Genomic DNA, 22,062 nt, shown 5'->3' with positions numbered 1-22,062 from the left:
ATATTTATAACATTTTTTACAATTCTCAATAATAAAATTGCCCGTAATGTATATAAATACTTTTTTTTAATTTTTAATACAATTTTAAAAATATTTTATACAGTTTGTAAATTTAAATTAGTAAAAATTTTAACTAATTTGAATTAGTAGCTCACTTTTCGCGCATTTGAAATATAAATTTTATTTTTTTTTTTTTACTATTTTTAATAATAAAAAAAAATTACTATCTCACGGAAAAAAATTTTCACCTGGAACAGCGATAAGTTTCACTAAAACAACGAATGTTTTCGCTATTATAGTGAAACATATAGCTGTTCCAGATAAAGATATTTTTACGTGCTCTCTAAATCTGAATTAGATAAAAAAGGTTTACTAATTTGAATTAGTGACTCACTTTTTGCTTCTCAATTAGTAAAATTTTACTAATTATTAGTAACTTTTAGTAACAATTAGTTAAATTTTAACTAATTCTAAAGCAAAAAAAGTGTGTCACTACACGGAAAGAAATTTTCTGTAGAATTTACAGAAACTCCTGCGCCATCTACTGATGTTTCTCCAAATAGAGAAATTTGTAGAATCATTGGCATTAAAATCTGTTAATTCTACAAGTTTGAGCTACAGTTCTTAAAAACTGTTGAGTGACCAAATTATGTATACTATATGGGGATAATATATATTTGGTAGAGTATTTCTTATAGGTTATATTCTCCTCCGAATACATTAAATTCGCGGAACATTATTGTATAAATTAGTATAACTTCTATGTAAATAAATTCATCCTTCAATAATTTTCTAACAAAAAAAATGAGGAGCAAGTTTTCAAAACTTATGATAAATCCACTTTTTCTTATGTCGAGAAATTGAAACAAACGACTTTTCTCACTTAATCACTAGAGTTAATTTTAAAATAAAAAATTTCTAATAATTTATTTCTATAATAATGTTTATATACTTAAGACGTTTTCTTTTTAATTAAACTTTCTTGCCGACACTATGATAATAATAAAAACACTAAATTCGCCTTAACCTCTCGCACTCAATCGTACTCAGCCTTAGTCGAATCACTGCATTGTTTTCGCGCATGCGTTAAGTCCTTACAGAAAATATCTGTAGAATTAACAGATTTAGGAACATGTAAAATCTTCTAATCGATGTTAAAGAATTACCAGAAAATTTTTTTCCGTGTATAATTTAAATTAGTAAACATTTTTACTAATTCAGACTTAGAGAGTACTTAGTAAAATTTAAGTATTTCAAAAGCAAGAGTAATTCTCTAATTCAAATTAGTTAAAATTTTTACAAATTCAGAAATTCAGATTCTTTAGAGATAATAATCGTCGAATGTCAGTGAAATACAATTTTATCAGTCCGCGTGGGAGTATATATTATTGTATATTGTTGATTAGTTATATGTAAGATATGTATATATTAAAGTAATTTACAATATATCGGTCGAGTTAATCGAACCGCGATTCGATTTGATTCGACTGGAGAATGAGAGTTTGCGCGCGCGTTAAATCGACAGCTTGGCATCTTGTAAACACAAGCCGGTGAGATCCTGTTTGCGCTCAGTCGGGCATAATCCGAGGTAATCCTCTTGCACAATATGCGAATGCGATGTACTCTCCCTATATACTTCCCAACAACTTTCCATCTTTCTCTCTGTCTCTCTCTCTCTATCTCTCTTTCTCTTTCTCTCTACTTCTGTTTTCTACAATTTCTCCCTTATAAATCTTATTTGAAAGCTCATAGACTTGAAGAAAATACAAACTACACTCGTAATCCGAAAAAAAAAGTTTGCTATTATTAGATTTATATGCATATATATAATATATATATATATCGTTCCCACAATTTGTGTATATAAATAACATTAAATCCTGTTTTTTTTCTTTTTGTTACACAGTATTGCAATAGATCCAATATTGTAAATTCAGATTTACAAATTTCTTTTCAATATAACATAATATATGTGACGCTCGACAAGGGACCTTACGAAAAAAAAATTTTTAGGTTATGTTTGTGATTTTTAAAGCGAAAATACTGCAAGACATTTAGGTTTAAGTGTTTTAATAAACTAATTTTGATTTTACCTAATTAAAAAGAAACTTTTTATCAAGGTAAAACTATCACTATAAACATAACCTAACATTTTTTTTAACGTATGGTTCCTCCTCTCGTAGAACGGAAAATATATAAAAAAATAAGCGCATTGTCGATTTTTGGTGAAACTTACAACAATTAAAGAAATTTTCTTTAAATAAAAGAAATTTGTGCATTGTTATATAGGGTCAAAGAAAAATTTCTTTGATTTAAAGAAATTATTTTTTGGCTTCTTTCTTATTGTGGACGCAAAGAAATATTTCTTTGATTTTACGAAATTTTTATTTGAATCACTCGCACTGTAAGAACCCAGATAGCACGGAAACTTGCAGCAAGCTTGCGGCAAGCTTGTCTGAGCTAGCGAAATGTCCCACCCAGGGCAAGCTTGCCGTGAAAGCTTGCTGTAAGCTTTCCAAGAAAGGTTGCTGCAATCTTGACATGAAAGATTGCTACAAGATTGCTGCAAGCATATTAAGAATAATTGCGGCAAGCTTGCCGTGAAAGATTGCTGTAAGCTTGCTACGTAATTATTATAAACAGGACATAATTAATAATAATAAACGTCACAAGGATTTTCAAATTTAAAAAACAAATAAATTTTTTTTTAATTTAAAATGTATTTTTTAAAAATTGCAGCAACCTTTCCAGAAGCTTGTTGAAATTCTCCTGCAACCTTACGTAGCAAGCTTACAGCAATCTTTCACGGCAAGCTTGCCGCAATCATTCTTAGTATGCTTGCAGCAATCTTGTAGCAATCTTTCATGGCAAGATTGAAGCAACCTTTCCTGGAAAGCTTAAGGCAAGCTTGCCCTGGGTGGGACATTTCGCTAGCTCAGACAAGCTTGCGGCAAACTTGACAAGCTTGCACGGTAAGCTTGCCGCAAGTTTCCGTGCTATGTGGGGAAATATATAAAACGCAGTCGTGGTTAACTCAGCATATACTTAAGTTCGGAAGAAGTATATTTCTTTTATTCAAAGAAATTTTTCTTTATATTAAAAATATATCAGTCAAAGAAAAGGTTTCTTTAATTCAAAACTTTTTTTTCGTAAAAGCAATAAAGAAAACTTTTTTTAATTGTGACGCGATCTGAAGAAAGGAATCTTAGAAGCAAATGAATTATTGATTATGTTTACGACACTTTTACTTGAACTAAAAGTTTATTTTTGTTTTTCTAAAACTGAAATCAGTTTTTATTGAATATTTTGGATGTAAGGAAGACATAAATATCATTAGGTATATATAGTTTCCATTACGAGTTGAACGTCTTTGTGTATTTTCACTTTAAAATTTCAAAACGTAACCTCTAATTTTTTGCTTCTAAGGTCCCTTTCTTCAGATTGCGTCAGAATTCAAAATAAATTTCATCTTTTATTCGAAAAGTGATTTTGAAAAAAACGATTTCTTTATCTCAAAGAAATATTTTTGTATATAAATGAAAATAAAACTAAATATTATTTATAAATCTTCTTATGTAGAAAGAAAATTTTTTTGTATTTCGAAACATATTTTAAGAAATAATTTATTCTCGAAAAAGTTGATTTTCTCTTTAGTTGCGGTATATATATATATAATATAAACGCGCATATATATACAACTTTATTTAAGTCCTCTCTTGCAAGGCACTAATTATCGCACTTAGTTTTGCTTCCATTCCTGTCCCGAGTTGTGAATGTATATATACACCCTCTTCCCCTTCTCCTCCTGTTCCAACCTTTTCCGCCTCTGAAGGATTTGAAGGGTGTTACATTTGCGCGAGTAGTTTACATCTTCACCCAAGAGCAAAGTCGGGTAATTGCGACACTTAACAAATCTTCAATGTCGCACTGCAACCGACGACCTGACCCAACCTCTGCTATTTTTCTCTCTCACTCACTCTGATGTTGTGAAAACAGGGGTTGAGAATGTTTTCAAGTCATTCGTTTTGAAATGCCATACCCAAACTCTCTCTATAATATAACTTTGTTGTCGTGTACCACGCGGGCCGCGACTAGAAGCTTAATTACCTGAAATTAGGGGAGAGAAAACATTCCAATTCTCGTTGATTTTTTTTTCTTTTTTTTTGGCATAAGCGCGTGAACGGCAATTGTTTTGAGGAAACAAAAAATATGAAACAACTTTCACTTTCGATTTTGAGGCTAGACATCTTGAAAATTATTTTACAATGTTTTTTTTTCACGATTGAGAATAATTTAATATGGTTTTTGTTGTGCGGATTATATAATTGTATATTTTAATACTTTAAATTAAATGTAATTTGCAAATACATGGAAAAAAATTTATTGTAGTAACCAGTAAAAATCAAATTATAAAAGACAAATTGTAAAAATTCTGCTGTAAATAAAGTAAATAATATTTTTAACAGGCAGATTTGGACAAATTACAAAACAATTTGTTTTTTCATAAAAAATTTTTGCATGCAACAAAAAATTTTATTTTCTTCACAAGTTTCTCTCTAAATCTAAATTAGTAAAAATGTTTACTAATTTGAATTAGTGACTCACTTTTTGCTTCTCAATTAGTAAAATTCTACTAATTATTAGTAACTTTTACTAACAATTAGTAAAATTTTACTAATTCAGAAGCAAAAAGTGAGTCACTAATTCAAATTAGTAAATATTTTTACTAATTCAGATTTAGAGAGTTGATTTGTGTATTTTTCTATTTTTCAAAATCAGCTGTTTTGTGGAGACTATATACAACTGTAGTTTTTAGATAACACAAGAAATTTTTTTCGAATAATATAAAAAAAAAATTGATTTCTATGAAAAAAGAAATTTTAATCGACTTTTCTAAAAAAAAAATTTTTAATTTCAGAGACCAAAAGTGTGGAAAGGCCCGAAGATTCTGCCGTCGCAGCAATTGGGCGCTGCGGTCGCTCCATGGCCGGGCGCCACCGGCCTTTTAGCCTCCGTCACCGCTGACGATATGGCACATAAAGGTGAGTTTCATTACAATTATTAAAAATTTATCTAAATATTCGTTTCTTGATTAAGAGTATTTAAGGTTATGTTTGTCGGACACAGTTTTTAATCCAACTATCCCTTGAGCTCTGTTCTTGAATTTTGAGGTTATGTATGAACTAAGGCCTTGAATCTTGGAGATTTATACCCTCTTGAATTTTGAGGTTATGTTTGATCTATGACTTTGAAGTCTGTTGACCTAGGATTTTGAATTTTGATGTTATGTTCGTTTTAATACTAATGTAGGTAGATATATTGGTCATTCCACATCAATTAGAATTTCCGATGGAATTTCGACGGAATTAGGACTCTAAAAATTTTGAAAAAAATTAATCGGAATTCCGTCGGAAGTCCGTCAAAATTCCGTTGGAACTTCCGACGTAATTCCGTCGGAATTCTATCGGAGTTCCAACGGAATTTTGACGGACTTCCGACGGAATTCCGATTAATTTTTTTCAAAATTTTTAGAGTCCTAATTTCGTCGGAATTCCGTCGTAACTCCGTCGGAATCCCATCGGAAATTCTTTGGAACTCCAATATAATTCCGATGGAAGTTCCGGCGGAATTCTGATAGAACCTCCATGGGGCACTTTCCAAGTAAGTAATTAATTAAAATTACTACATAGTAAGTACAATATATAGGCCTTAGGTTGGTTACACTTGACGTGGAATAACCCATATGGATCTAAAATCCAATTTTTTGTTATATATTTAAGATTGTAAAATTACGAAAGGTTATATATGTATCGTAAATATACTAAAATCAATTTTAAATATAAGTATAATTACGGATTAGAGAGTATGGTATTTTAAGAGTCGGTGTCAATTTTACCAATGCTGGGCCAGTTTTGGATCGAATTTCGCGCATTTGGGAACTAAAAATCATTTATAGAAAACAAAATAATTTTATAGTTTATATATATATTTATTTGTCATTCGTTTTTGCGATCTTTATTTTTATATATCTTAAAAAGAATCATTGGCAAAAGAGAGGTGTGCAAAGAAAGGGCGAATCTTGAAATATACGTAAGAGAATGGAAATCAATACGTGAAGTGAGCAGCACAGCTAGTTTCAGAAAAGCCTCTGGACGGTCCCCGGTTTTAGAAAGCCCTGAGACGACGATGTCGACTATTCACCCTCTCTTTGGATCTTGGGTATATATATGTATATATACCATATAAGAGAGAAGAGAGAGAGAGAGAGAGAGAGAAAGAGAAGAGGATAGTTTGATAGAGAGGGTGAGAAAAGAAGGGAGGAGTTCCATTCAAGGACTAATGGGGTTAAACGCCTTAGCCATAGTACCTCTCTCTCTCTCTCTCTCTCTCTCTCTCTCTCTTCTCTGATCTTCCTTCCTTCCACTCTCATCGGACATTTTCGTCAGAATTCAGTTTCTATATAACTCCCCCCCCCCTGTAAGGATAATCCATATTCGTTGATAATGTCAGGCTTTTATTGTCATCAGTTAAATGTTAAAACGTGGATAAAAATTTGAGAGAGAGAAATTATTTTTCACATTGCGACAAGTATAGGGGAGCTATATAGGGGTTGGTTGTAATTTTTCTGTTCTAATTTCTAAAATTTTAATGTCTGTTTGAATATTTAAAAAAAGGTTATACTTTCGCATACACAAACATAAATCTAAATTTAATTATATCTCCTTGGCGCCTATTTAAGGATATTTTTTTATGCTTAAATTAAGTATATACTATTCTTTAAAATAAGAATATATCTTAATATTAGAAATATATTTTAAGAATATATACTAATAATATATATTTCTAATATCAAGAGTATATTCTTATTTTACACACTAAAAAATAATACTTACTTTCAGTTCACTTTTGACTAAAACCGTTAACATTAGAACCATTTTTACTGAATTTCAGCCTTGAGTGTATGATTTTAAGTCCTAAAATTGACTTAATCTAGTTTTAAGATTAAAATTACACTAGTTTTAAGGCATTTTGATTTTAAGATGTTAACGGTTTCAGTATTTGTTTTTTGTGTGTAAGAATAGATGCTGAATTTAAGTATAAAGTATTCTTATAAATAGGCGCCAAGAAGATATACTTTTTAGAGTTACGCTTTTTTAGTGTACAAAAACTGGACCGTCTTAAAAGTGCAAAAAACTTCTTGTTTTAAAGACACATTTGATATATCGTAGACGCAAATAAGCCGTTTTTTTTTTTGCACTTTTAAGACGGAAAATTTTTGCATTGTAATCAAAACAAATTTTTTTTTGGTGTCTTTTCACAAAATTCTGATCTGATAGACAATTTTGGAATCAATATTGTCAAGTACTGGTTCAGTAATGTTTACCAGTTTTCAGTATTTCAACAAACAAATTTTAAAAAAATTCATTTTCCGAAGATATCAAGTATATTTATACGTTCTGGTTATAATTTAGCCCACTTTAGCCTTAAATATAGACCGGCTTCAGTATTTACAGAAACTGCGCTCGAGGCAGAATGAGTATAATCTCCAAAGTTCATTGAATCTGTATATATATATATATATATATTGAGAGAGAGGGAAAGGAAAGGCGCTGGACCAAAGAAGTAGGTAACTGAAGAATCCACAAGTGAGTAAACATTCGCGAGATGAACGAGAGTTGGAGAGTAAAAGAGAGAGAGAGGGAGTGAAAAGGATCGAAAAGAGCGCGAAGATATTCGATGGATATCGTCGTCGTAGTCGTTGCACGAGAGAAGCTGGGCGCGCTTGAAAATCCAAGAGTTATCTGACCGAGTGCAGCCCAGTGGGGTGTGTAGCGTTAAGTTAGCGTTAGCTCATCGAATCGCCTCGATGGAGCGACAGACGCCCTTACCCCAGAATTCAAAGAGTTTGATCGATCGCACGTATAAATTACGTTTCCGACGTTTTCTTCACCATTTCACTAGTGCTAAACTTTTCACCAATTTCTGAATAAGAGAGAAAGAGAGAGAGAGAGAGAGATTCACTGTTATAGAGATTTTTTTTTTCCCGAGGTCACTGTCAAATATATTAAATCAGCTGCGCCAACAATTTTTTCAATGAAGAAAAATAATATTCTTAAATTTAGAAAATATACTATACCTATTTTAGAATATTTTATATACTTAAATTCAGATATGTAATATTCTTAAAATTAGAATATATTCTTAACGCTTAGATTTTAATACACCAAAAATATATTCTAATTTTAAAAATATTACCCTACTGAATTTAAGTAAAAAATATTCTAAAATAGCTAGTATAGAAATTGTCCTATCAGGGCCCTAGTAGGGAATGAAACGCCACATCTGATCAGGAGCAAATCAGAGCGACTAGAAAATGTGGATTTACTAATTGCGGGGCCACATTAGGTGCAGCGTTTCATTTCCTAATAGGGCAGCCTAGTCCAGCCCCGATTTGGGCCTTGGCAAAATTTCTGCACCGGATATTCTAAATTTCAGAATGTTTTTTTTAATGCATAAAGTATTTTTGAAAAAATCTTAGGTCAATGAAAATTTCTTAGAAATATTTGCACTTTTATTGGGAAAATAATCCTTTTACCCTCTTTCAAAAAAAAATCTCATATTAATAAAAAAAAAACAGCGTTATTCCATTTTCAAATGCGCGAATAATCCGTTCGTCGAAGCAACTTATAAAAAAAAAAAAAATGAGAGACACACCCTCGCCCGCAAACAGTCAACTGTCATCGGTTCGTGTCAACCCCAACTTTTGACACCCCCTTTTTTCCGCGTCTTCTTCACTCGAAGGATCTCTGGAAGAGAGTCAAAATATATAACGGAATAAAAGGCAATCGTTATATATATATATATATATATATATATGTATATATATGTATATATATATATATATATATATATATATATATATATATATATATATACGATATAATGTGAAAATGTGCGCACATCAGGACAAACGACGTGCAATATAAAAAAAAAGTCGAGCAGTCTGAGACTAATACTTGGATATACTATATATATATTTTTTTTACATATACAACTTGTAACATTTGAATTTGATGAATTTTTTTTCTTTCGCCAAGGGTAAAACAAATTGGATAGATATATATATACATTAGACGAACTCTCTCTTTCTCTCTCTGTCTTGTGCACTGAGAAGATTAAAGTTGAAAGTTGTTCAAAGTGAAAGAGTTTAAGATATATAGGAAGGGGGTGGGGGTGGGGGTGATGAAAAAAGCGAAAAAGAAAGAAAGAAAGTGCGCGCTCGCTGGGTTAAAGAAGCGGGTGTGCGATGAGACGACACCCTCGAAAAGCTCTCGCAAAACAGGCAACTTCTTCCTTTGATCTGATGTCTGCCATCATAGCCACCTTTTCTGCCACTTTGGTATATATATACATATATTTATTCTCGTCCCCTCATCACTTATAAATATACATATATATATATATACCAAGATGTCTCCACCCTTTTTTATTCAATTAAATCATAAAATACCGCCACTTTCTCATCATATATATATATGTATATATGAAATACAAACTAAAAGAAGTTTAAAAACAACTTAACCTTAAAAGAGTTTAAGGTTAAGAAATCGCAGGTATATGATTAATATTATCTCATATCCCTATCAAAAATCAGGGGATTTTTTATTTTGTTATGTCACACTTACACTAATAAATATATAGAAAAGTGCATATGAGTTTAAAAAAATATAATTTACAAAAAATTACAAAATGGTTTAAAAATCAGTTCTACTAGTAATACCTACTAGTCCCTATTAGTACCCTACTATTCCCTACTAATACCTATTTCTATTAGGATACTAGTAAAGACCAGTAGGATACTAGTAGGTAACTATTAGGGACTGGTAGAGCATTATTAGAAACTAGTAGGGACTAGTAGAGTACTTGGTGGGTACTATTATCTCTATGATTATTATTATTATTATTATTATTATTATTATTATTATTATTATCTATTATTATTATCTCTACTATTATCTCTATCTATTATCCTATAGGTAATTAGTAGTTCTTAGTAGGTACTACTTGTTTCTATTAATACCCTACTAATTACTACTACTTCCCTACTAATCCCTAGTAATATCCTACTAATACCCACTAATCCCTAATATTTACCTACTAGTACCTATTAATAACTACTAATTACCTACTAGTACCTATTAATAACTACTGGTGACTATTGGTACCCTACTAGACCCCTACTAGACTCTACTAGTTTCTACTAATACCCTACTAGTTACCTATTAATAGTCTACTTGTCCCTAATAGGTACCAACTAGTACCTAATAGTTTTCTACTCGTACCCTATACTGTTTCCTACTTGTTCCTACTAATTACTACTACTTCCCTACTAATACTCTACTAATCCCTAATATTTACCTACTAGTACCTACTAATAACTACTAATTACCTACTAGTACCCACCAAATACTCTAGTAGTCCCTACTAGTTTCTACTAATACCCTAATAATGTCCTACTAGTCCCTATTAGTTACTTACTAGTCTTTACTAGTCACTTACTTGTATCCCAATAGGAATACGTACTAGTAAGGAATAGTAGGGTACTATTAGGGACTAGTAGGACATTATTAGGGTATTAGTAGAAACTAGTAGGGACTACTAGAGTATTTGGTGGGTACTAGTAGGTAATTAGTAGTTATTAGTAGGTACTAGTAGGTAAATATTAGGGATTAGTAGAGTATTAGTAGGGAAGTAGTAGTAATTAGTAGAAACAAGTAGGAAACAGTATAGGGTACGAGTAGAAAACTATTAGGTACTACTTGGTACCTATTAGGGACAAGTAGACTATTAATAGGTAACTAGTAGGGTATTAGTAGAAACTAGTAGAGTCTAGTAGGGGTCTAGTAGGGTAACAATATAGTCACCAGTAGGGTACTATTAAAATACTAATGGGTACAAGTAGGTAGTTCTATAGTTACTAGTAGGGGGTTAGAGGTCAAAAATATACTAAAAACTTGTGACGTAATTTTGTAGATGAACCCTTATATATATATATCTAATAAAATTCTTGTAAATAAAAATTCTAACTAGTAATTTTTATATGGAATAATCATGCGTTCCATATATATTTATAAGCAAAAACATAACCACACGTTCGTTATTAATAATATTATGATACTATACTAAATTTTGATAGCACAATGTTTTTGAGATATTATGTCAAAAGTCCTTTTCTGGTCAAGTAGTCATAATGCGTCTCCGCGCGACTCCTTGGGACTATACACAAAATATACGCGCCCCTACAGTATATAGCAATGGTGGTGGTAGTAGTAGTAGTAGTAGGGATCTTAGAAAAGACCGACAGAGCGACTGTATACATCTTGCATCAAGTGTATTCGACTGTGAAATTTCCTCTTCAAACAGAGACGGAGCTGGCACATTTCTGTGGGTGGTAAAAAAGGGGCTATTGGGGGGTTGTGTTTGGAAAGAAGGTTGTGTGCCCCCTTCTCCTTAAAGAAAGTGAGGTACGAATTCAGCAAAAGCGGATATATACCGTCGAAAGAATCCCCCTGTAACCAGTACACGTACAAAATGGCTCGATAGAAAGAAAGTAGTAAAAAAAAAAAAAATACCCCCGCGCACCGTGTATATATATCCGGTACGCCCGCGGTGTATATATATATGTATATATATGTATATACAACGAGAAAAGACATATACGAAAATAAACGTGTATACACGGCGAATTTTTATCCCTTGCGCGCATTTCACTGCGACGGAATTCACGAGTAGCTCCCTTCGTTTCGCAAAATGCAATAGTAGAGGCGACCGTTTGAATTTCAAAGAGAGAAGATATATATATATATAGGAGACATTTGAATATCGCCGCTTTTAGAGCTTGTTAAAAAATGTTAGGGTTTTTGGTTTTCTGATCTCTCTTATAGTTTTTTTTTCCTTTTTTAAATGCGTGTCATGCGGTAATATAATTTTATATGTATTTATTTGAGAAACCACTGTCATTTTTGTTTTCTTTCTTTTTAGAAACGAATTTTATTTTGTTTGCGAGATGATTTCTTTTTCAATAATATTTTTAAATCGTTTTACTATGATTGATTCTGCACCTGACCTTTATATTTTGGAGTCTGTCCGTCCCGTCCGTCTTACACGAATTTTTATTACAAATTTTTAGTAATTTTTCACTAAAACTTAAGTAAAAAAAAAAGAAGGAAAATATTACTAAATCAAATAGTAATATTTATAGTAAATATTAACAAAAATATCTACTAATTTAAATTAGTAAACGAATTTTCACTATAATTCAAATTTAGAGAGTAATGTAGGTTAAAAGTATGTCTAATATATATAGGTCAAAATACTCTAAATGTAGGCCCAATGATAAGTTCATAATATTTTTAATGTAGGTTTAAGTAGGTACAAGGTAGGTCTAATATATATGTGACAGTCCCCGAGAGAAGGGACCTTAGCTCACCAAAACGAATTTCACAGGGCAAGCGTTTGAAGAAGAAGCAGAAACGCGGAACTCGAAGAGTGGGGCGGAACTTCTGAAAAGTTCCCCCACCACACTAACACAACGTTGTGTTTCTGTATACGTGAGCTTCGTCTACTTCGTGTATCTTCGGGTCTCAGTCAGCACGAACCGAGCGAAGCTCACGTACGCGAGAGTATAGTTGTGTAAGTAAAGTAGTGGGGCTGATTTCTTGAGTGCCACAATCCGCCTCGAAATGTGCTTGACATACCCATCTTCAAAATGTTATTGTGTCAAAAGCAATTATCCTAATCAGTTTTTGACTTTTGCATGTGAAAAAGCAATTCAAAATCTATCATTTACCATATAAAACTCAATATTGACCTCTGGTGAGCTAAGGTCCCTTCTCTCGGGGACTGTCACATATATAGGTTTAATTAAGATTCTAGATAGATTCAATTTAGGTTTAAAATTGGTCCATATAATTTAGGTTTAAAATAGGTCCAATTTTGGATTAAAATAGGTTCTATTAAGGTTCAAAATGAAACTTAGTTTTATATAGTAGATCCAAGGTAGGTTCTAAATAGGCCCAATTTAGGTTTAAAATAGGTTTTACACAGGAAAAAATAAGTTTTGTTTCAAACCCGAAAAGAAGCTAGTTTCAATATGCGACTCAAACTAGACTGATATAGTTTCTAACTCGCTCATAGAATAAGTCTTACTTTAAGCCTACTGTAGGGGCTAACAATAAGCTGCCTTTCGAAATAGAAAGCCCGAACCTGAGCTTAAATCAAGCCACTGCGCGGTATAAAAATTAGCTAACATAACCTAAACTTTTACAAAACCTGTTAACACCGCTTATTATTGAAATTTTACACAAGTTTTGAAACATCAAACAACATTTTATTGATATAAATCATACTTTATATATATATATATATAAAATAAAGAGACCAATTGATTCACAGAAAATTATATAAGGTATTAAAATAAGCTGCAACGCTTATTATTTTAATCCAATTTTGCTTATTTTAATCCATTTTGATATTAAAATAAGCAAAATTGGATTAAAATAATAAGCGTTGCAGCTTATTTTAATACCTTATATAATTTTCTGTGTTCTTGTATATAATTTATATATTTTTATATTTGTGAGAAAATTGTTGTATATAGGTATAACATTATTTTCACTCTCATCACAATTAAAGCTGAATTTATAGGACACAAACAATTCATGATATGAAAATGTTTTACAAACATAGTTTTTAAATTTTTTATATTAATATCATATTAATATCTTGTTTTTCATTGAGAGCTCAACGGCTTATTTTTAGACCATTATTTGTGATTAATATTAGTTATCAGCTACTTTCTAATCAAAATAAAAAGTTAGACTATGTTAGTATAGTAAGACTTTTTTTCCTGTGTATTTAGGTTTAAAGTAGGTTCTATTTAGGTTCAAAATAGATTCTATTTAGGTTCAAAATAGGTCCAACTTAGGTTTAAAGTAGGTTCTATTTAGGTTCAAAATAGGTTCAAAATAGGTTCTATTTAGGTTCAAAATAGGTCCAACTTAGGTTTAAAGTAGGTTCTATTTAGGTTCAAAATAGGTCCAACTTAGGTTTAAAGTAGGTTCTATTTAGGTTCAAAATAGGTCCAACTTAGGTTTAAAGTAGGTTCTATTTAGGTTCAAAATAGGTTCTATTTAGGTTCAAAATAGGTCCAATTTAGGTTTAAAGTAGGTTCTATTTAGGTTTAAAATAGGTTCTATTTAGGTTCAAAATAGGTCCAACTTAGGTTTAAAGTAGGTTCTATTTAGGTTCAAAATTGGTCCAACTTAGGTTTAAAGTAGGTTCTATTTAGGTTCAAAATAGGTTCTATTTAGGTTCAAAATAGGTCCAATTTAGGTTTAAAGTAGGTTCTATTTAGGTTTAAAATAGGTTCTATTTAGGTTCAAAATAGGTCCAACTTAGGTTTAAAGTAGGTTCTATTTAGGTTCAAAATTGGTCCAACTTAGGTTTAAAGTAGGTTCTATTTAGGTTCAAAATTGGTCCAACTTAGGTTTATAGCAGAGGTTTAAGGTAAATGTAATATATATCACTCAGAAAAAAATTCGTTTGAAGCAACCAAATTTTGGTTAAATCAACAAAATAAATGCATTGATATACCAGTTAACCAAACATTTGGTTGCATAAACCAAACGTTTATTTAGCTCAATCAAATTTTTTCTTTTTTCAAAAAATTTATTAAAATAAACCAAACAGTTATTTAGATCAAATAAATATTTATTTGAATTAAACAAAAATTTTGTTTGAACTAACCATAAAATTGGGTAAATATAAAAAAAAATGGTACATTTGGTTCAAACATATCTTTTTTCTGAGTGTATACGTTTAATTTCGGTTCTAAATTGGTTCAATTTAGGTTTAAAATCCCAATTAGGTTCATAGAAGCTTCAGTGTAGGTCAAATTTAGGTTTACTTTAGGTTCTAATTAGGCGCAATTTAGGTAAAAAAAAAATGTAAATTTATTTATTGCATAAATGAAAAATAAGATTATAAGGTTTTAAAATTATAAAACCTTGAAGAGAGGAAATTGGTGCGAATGTGCGTCACACTCGTTGGATGAAATGTAATGTATATATATATATATATATATATATATATATATAAACTCATCCCTTGAAGATGGCATTGCTCTAAGCGGTTTGACGGCCTAGGGGCTGCTTTTTAGCTACCCTCACTGAGTCAGTTTAGAGGGTTTGACGAGAAGAAGAAGAAAGACGAAGAAGGTGGAGGAATAAGGGTATAAAATGCGGCTGATTCTTCGAAGGGGTTGCACGTCGACGCACAGGGCGTTAGTAAACAGTCATTTTCTTGATACGTTAGCGTCTCTGCCTCCATTTTCTTCAAAGAGAGGGAATATATAGAGAGAAAAGCAAGGTTTGGAGAAGGAGGAGGAGGAGGGTGGAAAATGTCGCGTTGTAAACCGCGTCACGAGACTTCGAATCTCTATTCAAGCGTTTGTGAGGGAAAAAAAAGCAAAAGCGACGACGCGTCACTTTTTTTTATATATATTCCATTCGCATAAATCAATGATTTTATTTTATTGTTGCGGTCAAAACCCTTTTTTTCGCTTATTTGAACTCTTTTAACATAAATGAAAAATAAACAAAAAATTCTGAATTAAATTTATTTTATTTTATATATATATGTATACCTATAGGAGCAACAGGGTATACATATATGTTAGCGATATAAAGAAAATAATGTCATCGGCTACTAAACTAATATTTTGACAATTCATGGTGAGTGGGGCTGTATAAGGATACAGTTTCCGTGGGTACTAGAGCAACTGTCAACCTAATTTCTCCCTAAACGTTTTTGAAGATTACATCGGTTGTGCGCTCATTGTATATATATATATATATATACCCCGCGTAGTAACTGGCACACTCGTCTTTTATATAAAAAGCTCCCTTTTTGGTTTTTGATGCAAATGGATACACGTCAAAAATAGAGTCAAATTGTATTATAATGAGAATTAGCGTATATATGAGAGAAATATCATTTTTAAATCCAAAAGTACTTTAGGGGCAAAAAATTTTAGGTTATATTTAGCTAAAGTTTTAGCTTAATTAGAAGTACAATTTGAATTATATGCGTATGATCACAAACATATATATAACCTAAAATTTTTCTCCTCTAAGGTAACTTTTCTCCTGACGCGTCATAAATTTGTTTAAAACTTATTTTTATTTTTTATACAAAATGTAGGCGATAATTACAAATTCCATTTTAGCTTATTTTATAAAAACTTTTTTGCGAAACCAATTCCATCCCTTGTTTTGTAACCCCTTTATTCCTCAACTCTCGATCACAGTCGTTTGTTCCTTCCCTGTGGTGTTCTGCGCCTTTTTTCCAGTTGTTTTTCGCTTCTTCTTTTTTTTGCGCAGTTTTTTCCATTTCAAACCTATATATACCTATATATATATATATATATATATATATATATATATATATATATATATATATATATATATATATATATATATATATATATATATATATTCTCAAACATTGCTCTCCCGGGGTGAAAATCTTTTGAAATGGGCCTCTTGAGAGGTCCTTCTGTATATACACTTGAAAAACCGTCCTTTTGCTCTAGAGGAATATAATAACAATTCCACCCGCACACCTGCTAAAAAGATTTCATTCAAAATAAATCCACATAATTGACCCACATTAACAAGGTCAACAAATTCAGAAATTAATATAAAATATATTTACAAAATTATTAGCAAGAAAAAAATTACAATTTTGGAAATAATTTTTCGTATGTTTTTTTTCTTTTTTTAAATAACCGGAGGAATTATTAAAAGCCGTTGCCGTGAGATTGGATATAACAATAAAATCGACATGTGTTCCATTGGGTAATCCACGCGTGGAGGGGAAAACTAATCATATGAACATAGAGAGAAGGGAAGTACAAATATATATATATATGGAAAAATTTAAGGGATACGAAAATTCGTTTGGCGAAGATTTTGGAATTTTTGTGACGACTGTATTGGTCCCCTTTATACATATATATTTAGTTTTTTTGATTATTAGAGAAAAATGCGAGAAAAGGAGCCTTGTAAAATATAAGAGAGAAAGAGAGAAGCAAATTCACGGTGGGGAACAATAACAAGAAGGACGATGGAGGGTTTAATAGACGTACAATCGGCAACGATCACAAGGTGCGTACACCACAATGACATCGACATGGCATTATGGTCTCTCGCCCTGGTACTGTTCCCGTGGGACGATATATAGGGGTTTTTGACATAATTAGGCTTCGTATCGGAATGATCAGCCTGGGAATTTGAGCTTGCGACCTTTTTCATTAAAAAAAATAGTTTTGCCACTGAATTGTTATGCTTTTATTATGAAGACGTGTTCATTAGAATCAAAAATAATTTTTAAATTTGATTTTCTTATTTTAGGATTGTACATACTGAAAAAAATGGTGCGAGTACAACCACAAACTTTGGTTGTGCCCAACCGAATTAATTATTTGGCTATATATAACCGGAGTTTGGTGTTTCTATGACAACGAAAATAGGAAATAAAAATGTATTTGTTAATGCAGAATTAGGGTTGTTGTACCCATCCGTTGTATTTAGATTTTTTAACTATAGTTAGAAAAAATTATAGTTAAAAAATCTAAACACAACGGATGGGTACAACAACCCTAATTCTACATTAACAAATAAATTTTGATTTCCTATTTTCGTTGTCAGATAGAAACACAATCCGTTGTGTTTAGATTTTTTAACTATACACCAGAAAAAACTATAGTTAATAAAATCTAAACACATCGGGAGAAAAATATATACAGCATTTCTGCCAAAGGCATAAAAATTTTTGGTTCAAAACCAAAATGCTATAGAATCTAAATAATATTTTATAAATTCCATAGCATATGCTCTAGAATCAATATAATTTTTATGCTTTTAGCGCAGATTATTAGCATATTATTCTCAGTGTATAATAGAAAGTTTATAAAACAAAGTTTCTTATAGGTAATCCTAAGGTTAAAAAAGCTGTATCTCATTTTAACTCAGAATTTGGTTTTAAAATAACCAGCAAAAAATACTATCCTAGTTGAGAATTAAGGGTTTTAGAATTGGACAAAATTACCCGCACAACAAAAATTATACACTGAGAAAAATATGCTATTGAATCAACAGCGCATTTCTGCCAAAGGTATAAAAATTATTGATTCAAAAGCATATGCTATTAAATTTGTAAAATATTTTATAGATTCTATAGCATATGCTTTTGAATTAATAATTTTTATACCTTTGGCAGAAATGCTATTGATTCAATAGCATAATTTTCTCAGTGTACGCAACTTTTTTCTGTGCAGCACCTTAGTTAATTTTAACGCTGCTTATAACAGATATACATTCCTTATGTTTTAAAATCTCTGTAACAGAATTTTAAAAAAAAATTAGGTGGTAGAGGTAATTTTACTCTTAATGTTTAAAATTGTATTAAAAACTGCGTTAAAATTAATTGGGTAATATTCCTAGTTTTCAGCATCATTCTACTTATATCCGTAGATTCTCTATATTTTCTTGCTCCAAAGAATTTTACCGCAATCTTAAGAAAATTAGTAACTTTCTTGAATTGATATTTTTCTTCATTAAATATAATTGTTTACACATAAATATTGTAACGACCATGTAATTTCATTGCATACCATATATATAACTGATGTGAAACTATTGACAAACGTTATTGGGATGCCAGTTGGGATTAATTGATATATGAGATTGCTTTTGAAGCACGCGCGTATATGCGCTCTTAGGGCGCTGTGGCAATGTTCTAAAGAAAAGGCTTCAACCACAGCCTTATACATACCTGCACGAGAGTCGCGTCGCCCACTTAATAATATATATCCATCTATCGTATTCATCCACGCGTACAGTGTGGGTCGTTGTCGTCATCCTCGTACATGTCGATGTCGATGCGGATATATAGAGAGAACTGTGGACGGGCCTTTTCCACATAGTGCACCCAGAGAAGCGGCTCTGACAGATCCGTTGGCGCGGAATAACGCGTTTACGAGGCTCTTTGTCCGATCCGGCTTTGGAGCTCGACCGCCTCGTGCTGCTGCTGCTGTTGCTGCTGCCTTTGCCAGCTTATATATACCAATCTCGCTGCTATGGGCTCTATTTCCGACTTTGCCGATGTTCCTGATGCTACTAGTATCGCCCCCCTGAGGCGCACAGGTCACCTTTTACCAAAACTAATTGGCTAATGCGACTTCTAAACACACATTATTTTCACTACCGGATTTTGGTTCACAAAGGAATTCTAAATGGAGATATATATAAATTTAGCTCTCTGTGTGTCACAAGTATTAGCCTAGAAAATCCTTGAGGTTATTAAAGTCTGTAACTCTGTACTAATCATCTACGAATCATTTTTGAATTGGGGAAATTTTTAGCATTGGTATCAGTAAAATCTACAGGATTTGTAGATTCTACTCTACATTTGTGCCTTTTTAAAGCGGATGACGTCTTTACAGAAAATTAAGAGGCATTTAAATAAGCTGCAAAAATTGGATTAAAATAATAAGCGTTGCAGCTTATTCTAATGCCTTTTAATTTTCTGTGTTTTAATGTAACTGATATATGCAGAAATATAAATGATTTTTAATCTGCTGTTACAATCGGATTGTTTTAACCATACGGATATTTTGGTATTAGGCTAACATAACCCTAATTTAGCAACAACTCAAACAATAAATTTACAATTCAAATTGCTTTCACTCTATAATTACATAAATCATATATACGTTGACTCAAAATAGGAATTGAAGATTCTAAACTGAGACATCTGTCTCTCATTCATCTGCGCAAATGAAAAAAAAAAAAAAAAAGTGTACAGCTTCTGAAAACGATTGTTGAAAAACGGTTCGAGTCATCAATGGATCTCTGCCATTAATAATGCTAATAACTGTCGGTTGTCGAGAGATTTTTTTTTTTTTTTGGAGAAGAGAGAAAAAAGCAAACGAGGGTCTCTTGGGGTTGGGAAAAAAAAATGGGCGAGGCGCGGTCAAAGCCACGCGGCATATTGGCTACAAACAGCAACAAATACTCAAGCTCATTGTCGACAGTCAAACGTCGTCGGGATTTTAGAGAGAGAGAGAGATCCTCATTTTGAAAACATGTCCGCAACAATAAGGCCTATTATAATGATTGTTGGTCCATGTCCTCACAAGAGTTTTCTTTCCCTTTTTTTCTTTAATGTGTTCTCTTTTTCTATCTCCCTCTTGAACTTTTACCTGGTGGTCATTCCAGTAACAACACTTACTGACCCTCGTCATGTCATCCACAGTATCTCAATAACCTTTAAAAAATACGATAATAGATGACGAGATATATGTGAAGTGTTCTATACAATGATGCACAATAATAAATATTTATATACATATTTATAAATATATCTTATTGCTAATTTAGAATTTAAAATTTTAAGTAATCGGAACCTAATTGAAAAATTTGCTTAACCAAATTTTTATTTTAATCCAATAAGTTAAATCAAAACTTTCGTTGAATTAATATTTATATGGTTCAAACAAAACTTTGATATTATTAAATAGTAGTTTCATTTGTTATAACAATAATTGCTAATTTTTTTTTCTCCTTTCATATATTTAGCAAACTGTTATATTTATACATAGAGGTGTCTGGAAGGGATTTTTTTTCTTCTTTTGCATGGGACAAATTTCGCCGACAAAATATATAAATAATATATAGGCAGTAGCGCATTTGAAAGGTGAATGATTTTACAAGAAACTACCCTTCAGCTTAACAACAACTTGTCACCAAGACTGCATCTGGACAGTCTCATAAATTACAACTGGATAGACACGACAGCTAAATATCTATACTCTATACAAAGAAAAGAAAAAAGAAGTTCATTCGATGAATTATATATATATATACCGCTCGATAGATATACAAAGAGAGGGGAAGCGATTTTCAATTCTTCAATTCGACCCGGTTTTCATTTTTTTGTTATATTTCAGGTATAGCTGTTTATCTTTTGACATATGTTATAGTGTGCTCATATATACTTGACATTGTCAATGAATGTTTCTCAATTTTTTCTTCTCTCCCTTTTTTTCATTCTCATTTCTCATCATTTTTTTTTATAAATGCTCATTTGGAAATATTGAAACTAAATATTTAAGGACTTTTCTTGAAAAATATCAAATTGATACAAATTTTTATATCAATTTGTTACTTTTCAATTAGTTGAATAGAATTGAGATGTAGAATCTTAAACAATCAAAGTTAATCGAAAATTTGATCAAGGGATAATTTTTTTGGGATTTTTCGGTATATAGAGAGGATAAAGGTGAACTTTAATGAATACTCGTACTTCCTTGTTGGATATTGAGACACCTTGTTCACTCGTCCGAAACATTTACTTGGAAGGCACTTGAGGCAAGTGGGCATCTTTGAATCGGTCGTTTCCCTTGTTCGGTAGTTTCTCTCTCTCTCTCTCTCTCTCTCTCTCTCTCTCTGCAGAATAGCTCTCTCCGATGAGGGTTTCATTCGTTTCGCCGGAAGCACTTCTGAAGGGACGATTGAGACGCCAACTTTGAGATTTGCTCTGAATACGGTCAACTGTTACATCTTATTCTCTCTATCGACAAAAGCTGCGAATGTCTGTTTATTGGTTATATCGCCTCAATATATTCTAGTACAGTACCCCAAATGATTTTTCAAAAAGAATCTAAAGTAATTTCGTAATTTTGAAACTTTTTTTGCGATTCAATAATATATATTTAATTTTGCTATTTTTGAATCATGTTCAGATTTTATGTGACGATAAATGTGATATGATGATCGCGACTTGACATGTGTCTTTATCGATTATCGCAAACACCAACCCCTTTGCGCATATCGTTATTGAGAAAAAGAAGAATAAGAAAATATAGGAAAGGAGTAAAAAATTTAGGGGGGGATGATGATAAATGTGTTGGCTCAGCTATCGCGTCAGCGAGGCTCT

General features: G+C 31.7%; 1 protein-coding gene across 3 annotated transcripts in view; it reads left to right on the top strand.

Annotated features, from left to right (window-relative positions):
• The window catches only part of LOC127284897 (paired box protein Pax-6-like), a 110,697-nt gene that overhangs the window by 8,521 nt on the left and 80,114 nt on the right, over positions 1-22,062 (top strand). For all 3 annotated transcript variants that reach the window (XR_007843541.1, XM_051310612.1, XM_051310611.1), the window contains exon 2: positions 4,919-5,042. Coding sequence is in view for 2 of the 3 variants with exons in the window: in XM_051310612.1 (XP_051166569.1) it covers positions 5,030-5,042 (13 nt within the window). In the remaining variant the exon portion in view is untranslated. The remainder of the gene's footprint in view (positions 1-4,918; positions 5,043-22,062) is intronic.

This window comes from Leptopilina boulardi, unplaced genomic scaffold (assembly GCF_019393585.1).
Source record: "Leptopilina boulardi isolate dan_hultmark-lab unplaced genomic scaffold, ZJU_Lbou_2.1 LbouV2_327, whole genome shotgun sequence".
NCBI classification, from domain to species: Eukaryota; Metazoa; Arthropoda; class Insecta; order Hymenoptera; family Figitidae; genus Leptopilina; species Leptopilina boulardi.
The sequence above is the reverse complement of the archived record's forward strand: the minus strand, read 5'-3'. Positions and strand labels throughout refer to the sequence as shown.